The following is an 18,430-nucleotide window of genomic DNA, read 5'->3' as shown; positions in this document are numbered from 1 at the left end:
TGCATCTGTCCATGGAGAATGAGGCAGTGTTTCAATCGGCAGGCAGAGGATGTCGTAATTTAGAGGTGTACCTCTGGGCTAACACATGGCTCAGCCAAGGTGAAAATGACGGAGGGAGTGGAGTTTTATTGAACACAACAGGGTTCTTGTCAATACCGCTGCCACTTGGCATTGTGTTCAATGCTGTTATTAATGCTTGGGGTCCACGTGGCGCATCTGCACATGACTGTGCATCTGTGCATGTTTGTGTCTGACCTTCCCGGGCAAGTATCGGTGGGTGCAATGATCAGGATATACTTTTTCCTCCCTGCCAGTTTCTCACAGGCAAATTCAGGAATGTGTTGAACACCCACATGCTGAAGCGCTGAATCAATGTGAGTCAAGGAGAGAGAAAAATCGGGAAAGGAGAGACAATGCGGGGGGGAGAAAAAGCGCCAGACTCTGCGTGTGTGTCTGAGGGAGAGGAAAGCAGGAGAGAAATAAGAGAGAGTCTGCAATGAGACAGCGAGGATAGGAGTGCACAGATTGATATAGCAATTACCAAGAAAGCTATCCCTCAGTTAGGAATACATCTACATACATTAGAGCAGGGGTTTGCTCTCTAGCCACTGTTTCTCTGAGGTTGGCTCGGCAGCGTCTCATGCCTAAAATGAAACACACGAAAAGGTCATCGCTGGGCAGTTGCTGCGCACACATTAACAATGAAGAGCCCATCTATCGCGCTCATACCAGAGAAAGAAATCCATCTGGTTGGCAAGGGAAGAATGAAAACAGACTCCCAAAAAGAAAAGGAGAAGTCTATCTTCATACACAGACATATTTCACAAGAAAAAGGAATCATCAGCTTCTCCTCACTGCTCTGATGTCTATGATGTTTATTGGAATTCCCATATCGGCTGTAATTCAAGGCAGCGTCTCAGTGCGTCATTCCATAAACATGAACGTGGTCAATTACCTGTCACTGCACAGATGGACGCATGCGGCATTCAGAAAGCGACTTACACTCGCTTGCCACAGTGAATTTCAAAGGACTGGCTGTCATGCACACTTTCCCTGAGCTAGCAAGTAAATCCGGTTATAGTTAGCCCATAATGTATGCAGAGAGAGCGGACCAGCATATGCCTGTGCAGTGTGACTACAGGCCCTGCAATATACTGAGGAGAGTTTTGCATGAAAATACAATGCTGCTACCAAATGGGGCTCAGAGTATGCATGTAAGCACGCTAGTATTTTCAAACACCTCTGTTGGTTCAAGACACATCAGACAATGAGAACAAAGCCAGGAAGGGAGGGAGAGATAGGAGAAGACAAGGAGGTGAGGGGGAGTGAGAAAGATGCTGTGTAAATAACCCCCTGAAAAAGAAGAAAGAGGTAGAGGACAAGCAGATGGAAACAAAAACCGTGGTAAAAATGATCTGGTACGACTTGGATCTCTGCTGCAGGCTCAAGGCTATGCTCTGCCAGTGTATGCATGCCTGCGCTGTGTGTGAATGAATGTGTATACAGTACACGAAAATCAGCCGAGCACCATTCACTGTGTTTTCATGTCAGATAGCTGTAGGTGTACGAGAGTTGTGATGACACAACCGGGCTGGGTAAGTGTACAGCACAGGTCTACCAACTGCGTTGTCCTCTCTTTGTAGAAGAGAGAAAAGTGTTAATATCCAGCGGATGTGGGCTGAGGCATCAAACTGGTTAGGCTGTAGCGGGTCATGCTGAATTTTCTTTGACAGAGCTCAATTCAAGGATCATACATTGGACCGTTTCAGCATCAGAAGATAGTTTCCATCTCATTAATGGCACATAAGCATACAAGGTGAAGCAGGCTTCCTGCTCTGAACAGAGAACGAGCCAGACTGAAAATCTCTGTTTCTAAGGACTTGCAGGAAAAAAGGATAAAAATGGAAAAGCTAGAGAGAGGGTGGGGGGAAAAAGAAGCGGGTGAGGATGGACAAGTGATGAAAGTAATTAAACACTGCCATCTGCTGGTCATGGTGTGAACATGGCTGTGTGATGGCTTGAGTCTGGAGGATTATGCATGTGAGCAGGTGCACCTTTGACCACCTGTTTGCATTGATCCAACCAAAGCAGATGTGACATACAAAGGACATAGCGGCAAGCCAAATTTGACGTAATAATACGAAAAAAACGTCCATCCCTGCTCAGAAAGAGGCAAATTTAATTTGCTGGTTGAGAGAAGAAGGAGCGCTGAGGACGGGGTAATCATTTTGATGCAATCACAATTATGTTAAAAGACACCATCTTCTCCCCACTCTCCTTGGCTCATCTAATCGAAGGCAGCAGCAGCTGAAGCGGCAGAGGAATAAAAGGAAAGACCTTCGATAACTCATAGTTGTACTGGCAGGGTTTTCCAAGCTCAGTTACATTACCTGAGTCATAGTGTATCTTGTATTTCTTCATACTGAAAAAAAAATGTGTATGAGAAGTACTTTGCTGGAGCTGACAAGCTAATGTCTTTATGTGTGGCTCTTCAAATAAGTGTGAGCGAACTAGGAAGACCAACAGTCAGTTTTAAAAGGCTGTATCAGGTGCTTCATGCTTTTGACTATATGAGGATAAGGAGAGTCAAAGCAGGAGAATGACAGGGAGACAACAAGAGACTTTTTTTGCATATTGAAATGTGCACAGCGGTTACAAGGTGAGAGGGAGAGAGTTACAGCCCGTCTGTTTCCGGCATGCATGTAAATGCTCATAGATAGTGACCTGATCTTTCTACAGGGATATGAACAACTCACATGCATCTCAATATTTTGTAAAATATATTCACTGCCCTGGCATACTTTTGTGTCCTTTAAACCTAACAGAATTGCCACACTGAGTATGTGTGCTGTGACCTAAAAATCTATGCCTGTGTGTGCTATAGTGTGTCTTTACCCACATACCCGCAGGGCCCTGACTCCATCTGTCCTCCCACTGAGCTCAGATCCCCAAATAAAGACTTTCATTCCAACATGACAGGGCTTTTCCTGCATAGCGAATTTAAAGGTGGCCATCCTCAAATTCTGCACCGCCTTTACCAAAAAACCTGACCGTGACCTCAATAATAAAACTATTTCAGAACTGTTGTGTTAAATCCCCTCTCTGTTGGATGTTACTGCAACAACTGAATCAATCAAATCAGGGTGGTGCGAGGTGAAAAGACAATGGATTTGAATGACATGCTGACTAATGAGCTCTGGCCATTATAGGCATAATTAATATAATTAATAAAAGCTACATTAGGGTAGAAAGACAGAATTGTTGCTAATTACTAGTCAAGTAAATATAAAAAAAAAATTAAAAAGTGAACCAAATATCAACCTCGCTGTCCTTAAATGACTCTCTGCTGAGTCTTTTCACAGAGTTGCATTTAAACAGATGAAGTGCTCTATCAACATTCTTTGTAAGATTTATTGTTTGAAGATTTTTAATAACAGCGCCACCTTGTTATTTGAACAAAAATAATAATTCTCAATAACTTAATGATACTATAATATTCAGTGGAAAGGGTTGTTTGCCTATTTTTGAGCCAGGAAAAACCCTTAATTGCATTTTTACGGTTTAAGACCATTTGTAACAAACTGTTGATGTTAAAATCCCAAATGAATACTATTTAAGGGGAACTTAGTCCATTTTTGAAATGTAAACATTTTATTCTAATGGTCAAAGACAGTCCAAATATATTATTGAACATGAACAACTCTGTCCCAAATCCAAAATACTCTAATTTTGTGATGTCATCAAGTACAAAGTCCGGTAATGCTCCAAAGACAATGGATTTGAGAGATGTTATAGATGACAGGAAAAATATAGGGAAATATTCTGAGTATATGAGGACATTTTCAGAACAGAGTACAGCACATCAGAATAAAGCTCATTTGGGTATAGAAAAAATGGTAAAAGGACTATACTTGTACAGTGCTTTTCTAGTCTTTTTGACCACTCAAAATGCTTCCACACTACATGTCACATTCACCCATTCACACACACACATTCAGACACTGGTGGCCAAGGATACCTGACAAGGTGCCACCTGCTACTCAGTAATTTGGGGTTCAGTATTTTGCCCAAGGATACTTCGACACGTTGCCTGGAGGAGCTGGGGATCGACCCACTGACTTTCCGATTAGAGGACCACCTGCTCTATTTCTGAGCCGCAGCAGCATACACATGAAAACAAAATCTGTGGGACCACAAAATCACTCTCCCATTCATTTTGAGAGACAAAAATTGCACACTTTGCACCACATAATCAGTATGTGTACTATCATTTAGCATGCTTTTGTCTGAATAAACTGTAGGGTGTATCTTTTCGTGTTCACGGAGCTGTAATTAGCATATCACTTCCTGACAGCCTCCTTGCAGGTATGAGATGCGTAACCACAGGTGAGGATTTCGGGGGGGGGGGGGTAAAACATAAAAGGAGCAGAGGACTCTTACACACATTTACACCTTAACTTGAAACAAAAATTGCACAAACTTTCAATTGTATTTGTGTCCCCCCTTCATTGTTAAAATGAAATCTACACCCTTTTCACAAAACCATAGTCAATCCTGCAAACCTCAGATCAACCATCAACTTCAAAATAATTTGAAAAAGATTTAACATCTAGTAACATAAAATCTTATGCATGCACTTAAATTGAAGATTTATTGACCTTACAGAGCTGTCTTGGTTGCTGTGCGCCATTGTTTGTCATGAACGGCATCTTCAGCTGCATTGCATTGTTGGATATTTAGACTGGTGTAGTGTCCATTGTTTGGATACTGTAATATTTCACCGAAACTAGTACAAAAAACATACAAAAAGGGACATAAAAAAAAAAACCTCACAAACAGTTCTGCGTACTAGATAGCATGTTAGTGTAGAATTTCAGTTGCAGTCTTTAGACTTAATACTCTATGACATTACAAGTTTGAGACTTCTGACTTTGCGAGAGTAGCTCATGTACACATCTTTCTGAAAAAAAAAAACCCTTAAAAAAATATCTGATGAGGAACTCTTAAATGCAAAAGGTTCGAGAGGGGGTTTGTGTTGCCTCTTTGTTATATGCCAAACGACAATGAAATTGAGTGAATTTGAACTGATGCTGACCTCCCCTTTCCCTCTTAATAGATCCTGTACCTCAGTGTCCTAAGTTGACTTATTCCAAACTAATTCTGGGTGTCAGTAAAAAAAAGTACAGATGAGGTCAACCCCTCTTTCTTGTCTTATTCATAAGCTGCCCTTTCACTCCAGCTATAGACCCGCGTCTGTGCCCTGCATTTAAACATCTTGTCTAACCTTTTGTGTCACCGACTGTACATGTTCAGGAGCTGTTGAGGTATTGCGCTCAACATCCTTGCCATTTTCATCATAGTGGCATATGAGGCACAATCGCCCTTCATAAACAAAGTCCTCAGGATGTTTTTTTTCCCCTAATTAAAGATGGAAAAGACTCCACATAGCAGGCAATCTATATTCTCACTGATCCGTCTGTGCTGTTGTGCTGCTTTTACAGATGATGGCACATTCTTGGCAGTGAGATAGAGGGGATGAAAGGTACTCTATGTTCTTTTCTCCAGTCTACTCAAAAAGGAATACTTGTTTACAGTGTGATCAAGATTATTCAGTAAGTGTGAGATGGATATAAATTATTGTGATCACTGAGACACATCTGCATTTCTGTGTGATTAATGTCCTGTCATGTCTGAGTGAAAGAGGCTTTAAGAAACACTGGTGACAGAATAGAAAATGAAGGAGTCTAAACCAATATTCAAAATGACGACATCTGTTTGGCAGAGAGAACAACTTGTCTGCATCCACTATGAAATCAGGACTATCACACAACAGCTTGTTAAAAGACTACTTTGCCGACTTTCAGCCAGCTTTGTATCAAAACAATGTGGAAAGAAAAATCAGAACAAACAGTAAAACTAGCCAGTGATGATCGAATATAAAATCAATATAATGTTCTACTGCATATTTCTCCCTTAAAATGTTTTCAGATACATATTTTAACACTCGGTTTAGCTGTAATACTAAAAGTTTGTGAACAGGAAATGGCGCTATACTGCTCTATACAAAGTGAAAATGGAAGCCAAAAAATGTTGATCAAACAGTAAAACTAAGTAGAACAGATCAAGATTCTGTGACTGCATTGCCTATTTCTTGCCTCAAATTTTTTACAAGATCATCGGCTGCCATTGTTTTATACAGACCAGTTCACATTATGTGACCCACCAGCAGGAGTGTTTATTGGTCTGGTATGGCAATATGCATTCTGGCAGTTGTACGGTTTCCACCTATTGACCAGAAGCAAATGCCACAGTCCTTTTCCTCTGTTTTTTTCTTCTGTTTTTCCTTTTCTCTGGCCTTTTAGCACAAATTTTAAAAGTATTTTCCTTTTTCTACTGCAGAGATGCCCTAATTTTAAGTGAGGATCCCCTCTTTATCTGTTACATATTTCTTTAAACAAAAAAATAAATGCAAAAAACTGAATCTAGCTTCAGTATTAAAAGCCTTTTTCTCTATCCGAGGCTTGGTCTGTGCTGTACTCAGGTCTGCCATCCATGCATCCAACTATATAGAGAAGTCCAAGAATGAATAACAGATCAAAGCTGACTTAAGACAAGGAACAGCACCCCAAAACAGATAAATGCAATCATCCAGCACTGCAGAGAAACTCCGTTACTAGAAACAAAGCAGGCATGCACGTGAGTTTTGTGGCTTTTTGTGGATGGAAAGCCAAAAAGAGAGAAAAAGAGAAGTTGAGGTATCAGAAAGACCGCCCCCATTGCATCATCGTATAAAAGGAACATATACATTCCCAATTATATGCACCAAACAACTAAGGAAAGTACATGTGTGCAATACACATAGCCCATTAACCGTCATGCAGACACACAAACTCCTGCAACTGCCACGCCTCATAGCTCAGAACATCAGGTCATTACTATTCTGAGAGGATCCGACCATAGTCTGTCTCTGTGGTAAGTTAGGAATTAAACATGCACCAGCTTCAGGCAAGCACAGAGGGCTGAGCAAAGGGCAATTTGTCTCATTTAACTGCTGCCTGTCTGCCGAAGAGAATCGAATTATGCAGGTCTTTTGCTTTTCTAAAAAGCCGTACTGTTTTACATAAAAACAGAGTCAATGTGATTACTACAGGCCACGGCCTCGCGCAGAGGAACAGGTTCAGAAGAAACTAGAATTTAGTTCTTCTCAAAGCGTCTAAGCCCACAGTGCTGGATAGCTTTTAGTTGTTCATATAAGATGTCAGAGTCGGTTTCACCCAACTGGTTTGATATTTTGTCCTCACAGCAGCAGCAGCAGTGAGACAAAAATAGAAGCTACTTGCAACTTCCAGATATTACCACAAGGGGTCACCCACATGCTGTAAAGTAGCAGTAGTAACGTTATGGACTGAAAACATCAGTAACACTATGAAGTATAGCACATTTTTCATAGACTACGTGCATCCCATTAAAATACACAACAGCACAGCAGTACAAACTGAAGTGAGAGAGGGGGGAAAATACAAGTGACCAAAGAGAAAAAAACTCTTAAGTACTCTGTGATTAAAATTAAACCACCAAGCTTACTGTATGTTAAAAAAATGCACATAAATGTGGGTTTAAAAATTCAAAGTAGAGTATGTATAAAGAAAGGTAATGCATTTTGATTGATCACAGCACTGCAGCAGTACATGTGACATTACTTACGTTAAAATAAATCAAAGTGAAGTTTTCTTTATATAAAAAGTATTAATTTCCAACTGCAGCATCAATAAGAACCTCATGTAACCCATATCAAAGCAATCATGCCATCACTCTTAAGAAGGCAACTTGAGCAAAATTACTTCAATGGGAAACTCCCATTTGTAATTACAGATACAATCACAGCATTCCCCTTCAGCTATGTTGTATCATTTAGAGATTAAGTAACTACTTATACTTCTTTGTACTTGGGAATTTGCAGAATAAGTTATACTTCTTACAGCTTGTCTTGTGTTTCCTATGAGAATTATGTCATCTAAACCTTGGCTACTTAGAAAAGTAATCCAGAATTACATATTTATTAAGCATAATTTTCCTGAAAAAGTATGCATGGAGCAGCACAGAAGTAATCCCTCTCAATCAATTCTGAGTAGTGTATGTCGCTGTATTTTTCTGCAGAGATTCTTCCCACAGCCTCTTTTTATTCTTATTTTCTGGGTTTGTGAGGTTTACAGGTGTGTTCCTCAACAGCGCTCAGGTGAGGTTGAATTTTTTTGAAAAGATAGCAACCAGCTGCTGGACCGTAAGCAGCAGGCATCCAAGAGACACAGCTCGAAAAAAAAAAAAAATGCAAATTTTGCAAGACAAAAACGCCAAACAAGAGTGAATCTGTGGTTGGCTTTTACTTTTGCTGGTGGGAGTGTTTACAAATAGTAATCAACATTTTTGTATAGCACACCTTTAAAAAATTATCTTAAGAATATTGGTTCTTATCCAAGTAACCGAACTGGGTAAGGTACAGCTGTGCTCAAAAAAAACAGTCGTGTGCCATTTGTCAATATCTAACAATAAAAGCTAGGTTTGTAACAAATAGCCAATCCCATTCTGTAGACAGAGCCAGATTAGATGATTTAGAGAAAGATATAACTATTGATCCCAGTGAGCAAAAGAGGCAGTATGTAACAAGTCATATTTTTTAGTGGAAAAAGGTCTTCCATTTGGTAAGACTGCTTCTGCTGCCAAGGATGTACTACAGGGGACTGAGGACAGTTTAAATGTGCTGTCAACCTAAATATCACTAAGGTGGATTGGATGAGCTTTATAATGATACAATATAGCACTTTGGGGCTTCTAAAAGGTTTAATATTTATTAAATTAGTAACATATTCTTCAAGGCTGCAGTGACTGATAAAGCAGACAAGTTAATATAAAGCAGGAAATGAAATAAAGTGAACTGGTTAGCTGCTCATACTTGTTAGATGCCTTATTTTGGAGCCAGAGAGGGGAAATGTCTCAAATGCTGCAATATTTGTTATTTTTCTGAAACTATCTATGCTGTGTGGGTCTGATTTAAAATATTATCAGGAAGAAGTAGATTGTTGTATGCTGATGTAACAGTGCTGCAAGGCCTGGAGTCTTAAAAGGGAAATTTGCAGCTTTAATGTAAAGATGCTCTCTATGAGTCAGCTAAATGTCAAAGATCTCCACATATATACGAATACAATCTGGGTTTCATCAAGCATGACAATGGCTGAAGCGCAAATTACAACGGAGTAAATGTGACACATAAATCACACTAGCAATTTCATCCTAAAACAGTCAATTTTAAGGCCTGTTCCTCAGTGGCCTCCAGGGGTACTCTATGTTGTTTTTATCCTACAAGACACTTTCGCATTCACAACACATTTTAATGAGGATGTCTGAAATCAGGACGCCAGATCTTGAGCCAACACCAAAAACCACGTCAATGTCCTGACCTTAAGAGACATGATGGCCGAAATGACAAAAAGCTCCCAGCTTTAAGCACACCAAAAAGTTCACCATCAATATATAACCACTAGATGGCAGCAGCGAATCATGTGTATGTAGAAAAGTCAGCTTTGAGTACAAATGAGTGTCAGCAGCAGAGAAATAATATGTGAATATGATATGGTGATAATGAAAATAAATTGATTCAGATAAACATGTCAGTGTGAAAGCTCATGTAGATACACTGTTTTGAACTGTGGCAGTTATCAAAAATGGTGCAGATAAGAACTCGTCCTGATGCATCACACGTTTCCTAATAATGTTTAATGAATGTGTCTAACATGCACACAATTGATGCAACATGACAAATTTGAATAGAATGATAGTTTAAATATATGGAGGCAGTGTATCCCACATAATCTAAATCATGTGTTTCTTCATGGGCAGAAAACAATGTTAGCCATCTTACATATCAGAGCTGAAAATGTCAGATCATTGCTGATGCATCTACTTAACCCAAAGCTATACTTTTCTCACTGTTATGTTTAAGTAGAGGGCGCTTTAACCCATGTAGCATGTGTCATTATGTGAAAAGGTCACAAGTGGAAAAAAAGAAAAACAGTTACTGTATTTAGGTGTCTCTGTGAGCTTTAAGACACAATTGAAATCTAGGTGTGTTCATTAGAGAACCGGCTCAGATTTTCTCTCAAAGAGATATATGTGAGTCTAAAATAGATATGTGCTAAGTGTGGTATATATGCGCGTGCTGAGTGTGGAAGCAGTAAAAGAAAGCTTGCTGACTTACATCGAATTCATTGAGGGCAGCAGCCAGTTCTCCAATGCCAGCATGGCCATGCTTCTCATCAGTAGGCGAGGTGGCCTGTGCAGCACTGGAAATGCCTCCTATGGCCTCCTGTACCTGCTTGAACACGTAGTCTCGGTTGGCACGTGTAGCTGCCACATCTGGGTGGCGCAGGAAGGCCTGTGAGGCCGTGTACAGCATGGTGGCGTTCTTCTTCAGGGCCCCACGTGCAGCTGCCATCTCATCTCGACACTGGGGGTCTTTCAGTTCCTGAAGGGTGACAAAGTAAAAGTCATTTCACAAAGAAAAGCTATAGAGCATGTTTCAAATTTTAAAAAAAACAAACATCCTAAATCAATTATGTAACAGAAAAGAGTGCATTTCTCAAAATGTTTGAGTATTGCATCAAGAACAGAAAAATGACAGGGAATTTTGATGGCATCATTAATTCACACCAGAGAATACACTGATGCCTGTTCAAGAAATTCCAAGTCAAAACATAAGTTCATGTCCCATCTGATGAATTGGTATTGTTCCAACTGCACAACGTTAGGGCAGCATCAGCAGATCAGCAACCCTGCAGCTGGGCGATATTCAGCGCTGTGTTTTGCTCTGGGACAGTTGAGCAGGGTGGAGGCTTGCCAACATGACACTTGTAGGAAAAATCATCTAAAAGCTTTCTGTCACACTGGAGGCCATGCTAGATATTCTAGCACTTTCATGTGTTATCCTCTTGGGTAAAATAAGCGCTGATGTGGATAATTCGCTGATTTACAGTAATAGGATAAATACTGCTGAAAAACAGGAATTTCTTGCATACATTACTTACTGTTCATTTCAGTTAAAAGTCATTATAATGATCAGTGCCATTTATGTTTTGCTTAAATGTTACAAAGTACAGTTTTTATTGCCTATAAGCTGTTATTAAAACCATAAAATACCAATGTGCACTATATAGAAAGAAACTGCTCATAATGTCTTGATAACATCATAATGTCAACTTTAAATATGTTGGAACCAGCAGTGCTGTTTGCAAACCCCATAACTATTAGTTCCATAACTGACTGAGAATAGACTCCTTTCCTGCTACAATAACCAAATCTTCCCAGGAAAATCATTTATCTTGTTTAATAACATCATGGTGTCAGCGGGTTTGTGTTTCTATGGAGGCTAAACTTAAAGAAACAATGTAAAAGAGATAAAACTGCTCATCTTTAAGGAGGAGGCCAATATCTCCTCTGATTTTTGACACTATGTAACTATGTTTACATGCAGAAAATATTCCCTCTTTGACCTTATTCTGAATGACAATATTCCATTGAAGGTGTTTACATTGCTAATAAAAATGAATATTCCACTAATATTCCTATGTAAATGCAGCTGTGCATACTCTGATTCACATGCACTAAAAAGTCGTTTATCACGTCAAAATATAGACAAAACAATACCCCCATTACACAAAAATATTAAATAAACTGTATTGAAAAATGGTAATATTCATCAGAGTGATGGGGGGGGGGGGTGTACTATACTCCACCATAAATTACATTTTTATGATAATGGTATAATTTTGGAAAAGTCCCTAATGCCACCCCTCCCTCGCCAAAATTGGAAAACTTTGGAGCGTTATTATGCCCCTTCCCAACAAGAAAGCATCATATGATTGATACCAACGGATGCCTTAATATGATATCTGTATCTTCACTTCAGCTTTAAAACTGAGCGCGCTGCAGCGGGTTGTTTGCTTGCTAACTCCTCACCTGCGTCTCTGCCCGTCACACCTGCTGCTTTCACACTTTTTGTCCGGACATTTGGCCTTTTTCTCTCTGCTCCTTCCATACTCTTGTCCTCTCTGCACCCTGGCTTTTCTTTTCGGTCCCCTGATTTTTGGTGAATCATTTTAACTTTGCTAGCCAGGCCGCAGTTTGCCTCTCGTCTTTACATTAGCAGCTCACGTGCATTCTGCGCGTCTCCGACCCAGGCTGTCAGATGGACCACACCATTTCACAGTAAGTACGGGGGTGGCGTATGAGATGACGAGTTGAAATGTGTTTTGATTTTTAAAAAATACAGGCCTACATAATATATATTTATCATGTAAAAACATAAATTATATTGTCAGTGATATAAGTCAGTAAATGCGTTGATGTCCTTGGGCCCATTTAATGTTTTACCAAAGACCATTTCATGGGTCCCCCCTTGGCCTTCGGGTAGGGTCATCATCCCTTTAACCCCCCTGTTGGCAGGCCTGCACATCCTACATGTCTTATTCTGAAAATGCTGCAATCAAAAAAAAGCATTATTTGATATATCCAGAGTATCACATTCAGAATATTGACATATTCAGAATAATAGTGTTCATGTAAACATAGTTTTGTCTTGTCAGACTGTCTGCAGAAGTCAGATTGTGGCTGTATTTGTTTCCAATACACTTCCTTCCTGAGTAGATTAGTTAAAACTTGGTCTGACTTTGAGCCACTAGTGTTCTTGTCCATAATGACACACCTTATTTGCAGTTGTTCAGCAGTATTTTGCTCCGCACTTTAAAAATGACGTTTAGGAATAATCAAGTCTGAGAGAGCCGGAGCACCGACACTTGTAGGAGCGTTCTCCTGCGGGAACTCTCTGTATCTGAATGTGATACGAGTCAGAAGTGGTTTACTTTGTCTGAGAAAGACAAAGCAGGAGACAGGGGGCTTCCAGTTACCTGCTGTCTGCGGGCTGCCACATAGTTAAGCTTCACCATCTCCTTCCCAAACTCCTTGAAGCGGTTGGCAAGGTCCTGCTCATTGGTGGCATTCTTTACTCCCTCCAGGGCCTCCTCCACCTGTAATACATAAATAATACTTTATCTTCCAAAAATTCTGTGTATGCGGCTGATAACTACATTGATCTATATAGTTTAATTCAGTAATAAACCTTAAACTATAAATGACACGACACACATTTAAACACTAATAGAACACTGTGTAATTGCAACTGGGTTTAAAAAGACAATAACCATTTAGTTGTGCAATTTAATGGGTCTCACTTCAGCAATCTCCATCCTTTTTTGCTGGTACATTCTGATTCTCAACTCCTTTCTATCCTTAATGAAAGTGACGCACAAGATGTAATGGAAAAGAGAGAAGAGAGAGAGATAACTTTTAAGTGGCCTTTGATGGCAGGGCTTATACTGGCTAGAGTTAAGCCCCTCTGTGGGCCTCAAGAATGAAGCTTGGAAAAAAAGCACTCAGAGTGTGTGTGTGTGAGTGTGTGTGCGTTAGTGTGTGTGTGTGTTTGTGAGAGACGGACAAAGTGAGTGAATGAAGGCGCATGGAGGCCTGAGTTGGTTTCAGATTATTCCAATTGCATATCATTATTTCTAGCACCCTGTATTAACTTCTCTTTGAAAGGCCTGAGCCATTTTCACAATAAAGGACTGAGAAACCTTCGTTCTAGAAATCACTCTACAGTCAGCGAGTGGGATGGCTACGTGGAGTTAATCACACCAGGGCTCTATGGTATGATATTAATACAGTACAATCAGACGTGTGCTCCCAGGACACTCCTCCACGCCTCGTCTATATGCTAATATGTGCAGAGGTTGTGATAAAAGCATACATTGCTTCAGTGGACTATAGTACACCAGGACGTTCTTTCTTTAACATCTGATCTCACATCGGCTTTATCAATGCACTTGATGCTATCACTTGCAAAAAGATTTGGCAACTCTGTCTTTTTACAGCTTTTTTGATATACTGATATAAGCTTCTGACTTCTTACCTTGACCTGCATTAACTCTAATGCACATAAGCAATATGCACCACACCATGGCTTCATAACTCGATGAGGTCACAGGGTCATATAAATCACCTAACACAGTGCTGAACTACTGCTTAAGAAGTACACTTTTATCTCTGGCAGAGGGACATCATATTTTCTTAAGACACCTGCGGGATTATCTGGGCTGACGTCACTGTACCTGCATCCAGAGGTTAACGTGGGGGGAAGTTTTAAAGCTAGATTGAGTATACTGGTACCATATGAAAGTAGAAGACCTACTAAAGCGATTCGCACATCATGCTAGTTTGTCACGAGATAAGCTAAATGCCACTCCAAATATAGGCTAGATATTCAAATGAAAATGGGTTATATGGGTACTCGCGAGTCTCCCCTTTATAGACATCTCCACTTTACGTTAATCCAATACAGTTAGGAGCAAAACCCATGCAGCTTTTGGCATGCAGCACAGATGTGGTATTTTTGCCTATTCTATTTGAATATTTCTGCATATTGTGCTCCCTAAACAGTATTGGAATTGCATAAATTGGATATGACTGGAAAGCTCAGACTCTTGTGAATTTAATGAGTCCAGTTTTATTGATGATGTTACTGAAAATAGCAGCTATTTAACTGTAGTGAGGCCATTTTTTACACAGACATCACGTACAAAATGACCTGTTGTGACCTCTAGGATAATCACAGCCTCATGAAACTTTACAGCCACGAACTAGAGGCCCTGCGCATTCAGATGACATATAGCTTCCATAGGTATATTGACAATAAGGGGGTTTCTTACAAGTTTCAAGAACAGAAGTGCTTGCCATCCAATCGCTGAAAAATGCAATTCTTACAGAAATCTACAGTGATTTGACACCAAATCACAGCTGGGAATTAATGGTGTTCCTCAAGGTCTTGGTGTATAAATACGGTATTTTCGAGGGGTTTTTGACCATTCTTTATTAATTCTTAAGCAAAAAAAACTGCTTAAATTTAGCACTGAAGCTGTGTTTCACTTGGTATCAGCCCCAACATTTCTGCAACAACTTCAGAGACATAAATGAGCAGGGGAATGGTCATCATACACCCTCATCGTAATGTTCTAAGACCTTATACACACCTAATTTTAAAGTTTGATCCAAACAAAACATAATATTTATTGCAGATTTCTGACTGGCAAAACGTGACACACAGCGCTGAGCTGCATCTCAAATTAATCTTCATGTTCCCTTGTTCAGATGATGTGTACCATGTCTATGTGGCATCTACTGTTGACCTGCTATCTCCCTGTAAAGATCCCCTGCCCCCCCTAAAAAAGATTGTCAGGGTTGTCAGAGGGTTAACACAGGGTGATGACCGCACTTACAATTTTAAGATGTGCCAGCAGCCTCATGACATCAGCCATGTCAGCAAGGATGAGCAGGCGGGTGACAGCAGAGAGCAGGGCGCGGGCAGCCCTCACCATGGTGCCACGTTTCACAGAGGAACACGGGTCATCTGCAAATTCTGAGGAGGCAATGCGCATCGTCTCCCCTGCAAGAGCGAAGGGAGAAAACTGTGAGTGGAAGAGAATTACATCATTATATTTTATCTTAAAGTGGGCAATATGTCATCATCTGTGTGTGTGCATACCATAAACCCATTTTTTAATGTGTATATAAACACCAGTTGAAGAAAAAGTAAGCTACTATAGTATAAATACATTAATATGACTGATTGTTCCTTGAATCTGTGTCTGCATTGTATATAACCCATTTAGACCCACTACTAACTTCCTTCATCTGATTTAGAGCTCATAAAACTGTGTTGTTTGTCAAGAAACAGATCCGAATTTCACTTCAAAGAAGCCCAAGTTTTCTCAAACCCACACAAGCACGGAAATCAATGAGCTTGTAACCTAGAAGCCTTAAATCGTTATAACTGGTGAGCTGTTCTTCTACATAATGTGCTGCAAAGTGGTTTAGTCATGACCTCCCTTCACCCATTTCATCTTAGATCAAGTAACATTGCAGAAAGTATCAGTTCATCCATGTCCACAAGCAAAACCCAACCCTCACAGCTCTAACCATGAAGACAAACTGCATATGTAGTTAATGGTTTTTTGGTGTTTTTCCAACACTGAAATATAATTTTGAAGTTTGTTTGCCAGTATTGTTGAGAACATAGGCGATTTTCCAATTAATGATGCTAAAGGCTTCCTGCTGGGTCAGTAGCAAAGTGGCAGCGGGTCAACACTGGCTGTACCAGTTCTCAAAATTAAAGCAACAACTCTCTAGTTCACCATGCTTTACTCACCAAAAATCTTAGGCTATCTTGCTTTCATCGGGGTGTGCCAGTGCCAGCTCGCTCAGCATAAATTAAACATATTGAGCAAATGTTTGTCCTGTGGTGATGTTATCTGTTCAGTATAAACAGCCCTAAAACAGCCCAAAAAACTGTACAGAAAGTACAACTACAGCTTCGTAGTTGCATGCCTCTGCGAACGACTCAAGTTTCACTTACAGTTTACATACACGTCTGCGAAAACATGGATGCTTTACACAGTTCTTCAACCCAGTAGAACAAAAGATCTATACAATCAGCAGAGGTTAATGGTGGACACACAAGATTAGTGTCACCAATTTAGTATCAGATCTAATGTCTCACCCTCTGCCCCTGGGTTATGGTGTTGAGCGAAGGCCAGAAAGTTCTCTTTTGCAGGGAATGATGATGTCACAGTAAGGCTGACCTTTGAGCTTGTGGATATAAAATGCCATCACTTAATAATTTTATTTTTTTTATCCTATGTGTGAAATGTTGTCATGATTTGCTAATGAATTCTTGAGTTACAGCCAAAAACATGTTGCGTGAGGTCCCAGTGACCTTGACCTTTAACCACAACAATCTAATCAGTTCATCCTTATCCCAAGGTGGACGTTTGAGCCAAACTTGAAGAAATTCCCTCTGGGTGCTCTTGAGAGTCGTGTTCCCAAGAATAAGACAGATGATGTCACAGTGGCCTTGATCGGTGCCATCAGTGTGTTCAGTTCATCATTGAATACAAGTCGACGTTAGTGCCAATTTTTAAGACTTTTCCTCAAGGTGCTCTCAAGACATTGTGTTCATGAGAATGAGACTAACGAGGTCACAGAAACATTGATGTTTGATGTATGACCACCAAAATCTCGTCACTTTATTGTTGAGTACTAGTGGGCGTTTGTGCAAAATTTTAAGAAATTCCTTGAAGGTGTTTCTTAGATATTGTGTTTATTAGAATGGGACAGACCACTTGAAAACATAATTTATCTATCACCAGAGCAGAGGTGATAGAGGCAAGGACTTACAATCAGCAACACAACACAGATTGGAATTCTTCCCCACACACATATTGTGATTGGATCAGGTTTTTTTCTGAATATACAATGTATATTATGTGGATGTGTTTGTTACAACAGTGTTCATCAGAGGGATAAATGGTCACTTTTTGTATAGTCTTTTTCATGACCGCTGGAGGGCGACCTTACAAATGTTTGTTTTTTTGTAAATGAGTTTTATTTGTTTTTATGTCATTCTGGTGATTGTTCATAGCTTGAGGATTCAAGACAATTTTTCATGAAACAGACAATAAAGTATCATCTCATGCCATCTCATCTTTAAAATGCTGAGGAAATAAAGCCAGATGTCCTATGGTGGGGTTATGAACACAGTATAAATGGCTGTAAACGGACAAAAAAAAACTAAGCACAGAAAATGCACCTGACATACAAACACATGGCAAAAAGTCAAACACAGACTGTTGCTGGTAGTGTCACAAGTCTGTCTGGTCCAGCGATGAGGTAGTAAAGAGTGACAGTACAAAGAGCCTGATTAACAAACCCCTCTGTGGTCTGAAATCAGCATCTATAATTTAATCATGACAAGATAAAGGGGTTTGGGGGATGATGAAGTCATGATGACTCAGGTCAGATGAGGCAGTGACAAATTCAACAGTATTTTACAATTCACAATGACCTTAAGGAGGCCGATGATGCCATTTGGGGACACCTCTAACTGCCGCTTGTAAAAATGAGATATTCATTTAAAGTCTGCTGAACACAGTCAACAGCCTATTTCTGACCTCATATTTCCAGTGTTATTATCATAAAAGAGTTTTCTCTGACATGTAATTATATCCAACCTTGAAAAAAAAAGTGTGTGAAGAGAGAATGAAGAGTGTCCCATCAGCAGCCCAATTCTATGCTGAAGAGCTTTTGAGCATGCCCATCTTTTCATAATGGCAGTAAAAGGTTAAGAGATGTGCAGCATTAACTTTTATCTCCCATTCTAGTGTTGGTCAGCCAAAGTTTTTTCCTGGGAAAGGTAGGTGCTGAGTGTGATTCATTACCTTTTTCAAAGGGCACAGCCTCACCATCAAAAGAATCAGAAAGGGCAGTGTAATTA

The 18,430-nt window shown here is 40.0% G+C and overlaps 1 protein-coding gene across 1 annotated transcript in view; it reads right to left on the bottom strand.

Annotated features, from left to right (window-relative positions):
* Positions 1-18,430, bottom strand: part of ctnna2 (catenin (cadherin-associated protein), alpha 2) — a 393,163-nt gene that overhangs the window by 307,796 nt on the left and 66,937 nt on the right. The window contains exons 4-6 of the mRNA XM_042485341.1: positions 15,378-15,544; positions 12,957-13,076; positions 10,253-10,519 (exon numbers count right to left, since the gene is read on the bottom strand). Of these exons, the coding sequence (XP_042341275.1) occupies positions 10,253-10,519; positions 12,957-13,076; positions 15,378-15,544 (554 nt within the window). The remainder of the gene's footprint in view (positions 1-10,252; positions 10,520-12,956; positions 13,077-15,377; positions 15,545-18,430) is intronic.

This window comes from Plectropomus leopardus, chromosome 4 (genome assembly GCF_008729295.1).
Source record: "Plectropomus leopardus isolate mb chromosome 4, YSFRI_Pleo_2.0, whole genome shotgun sequence".
Classification (NCBI taxonomy): Eukaryota; Metazoa; Chordata; class Actinopteri; order Perciformes; family Serranidae; genus Plectropomus; species Plectropomus leopardus.
This window is presented reverse-complemented; position numbering and strand designations above follow the sequence as displayed.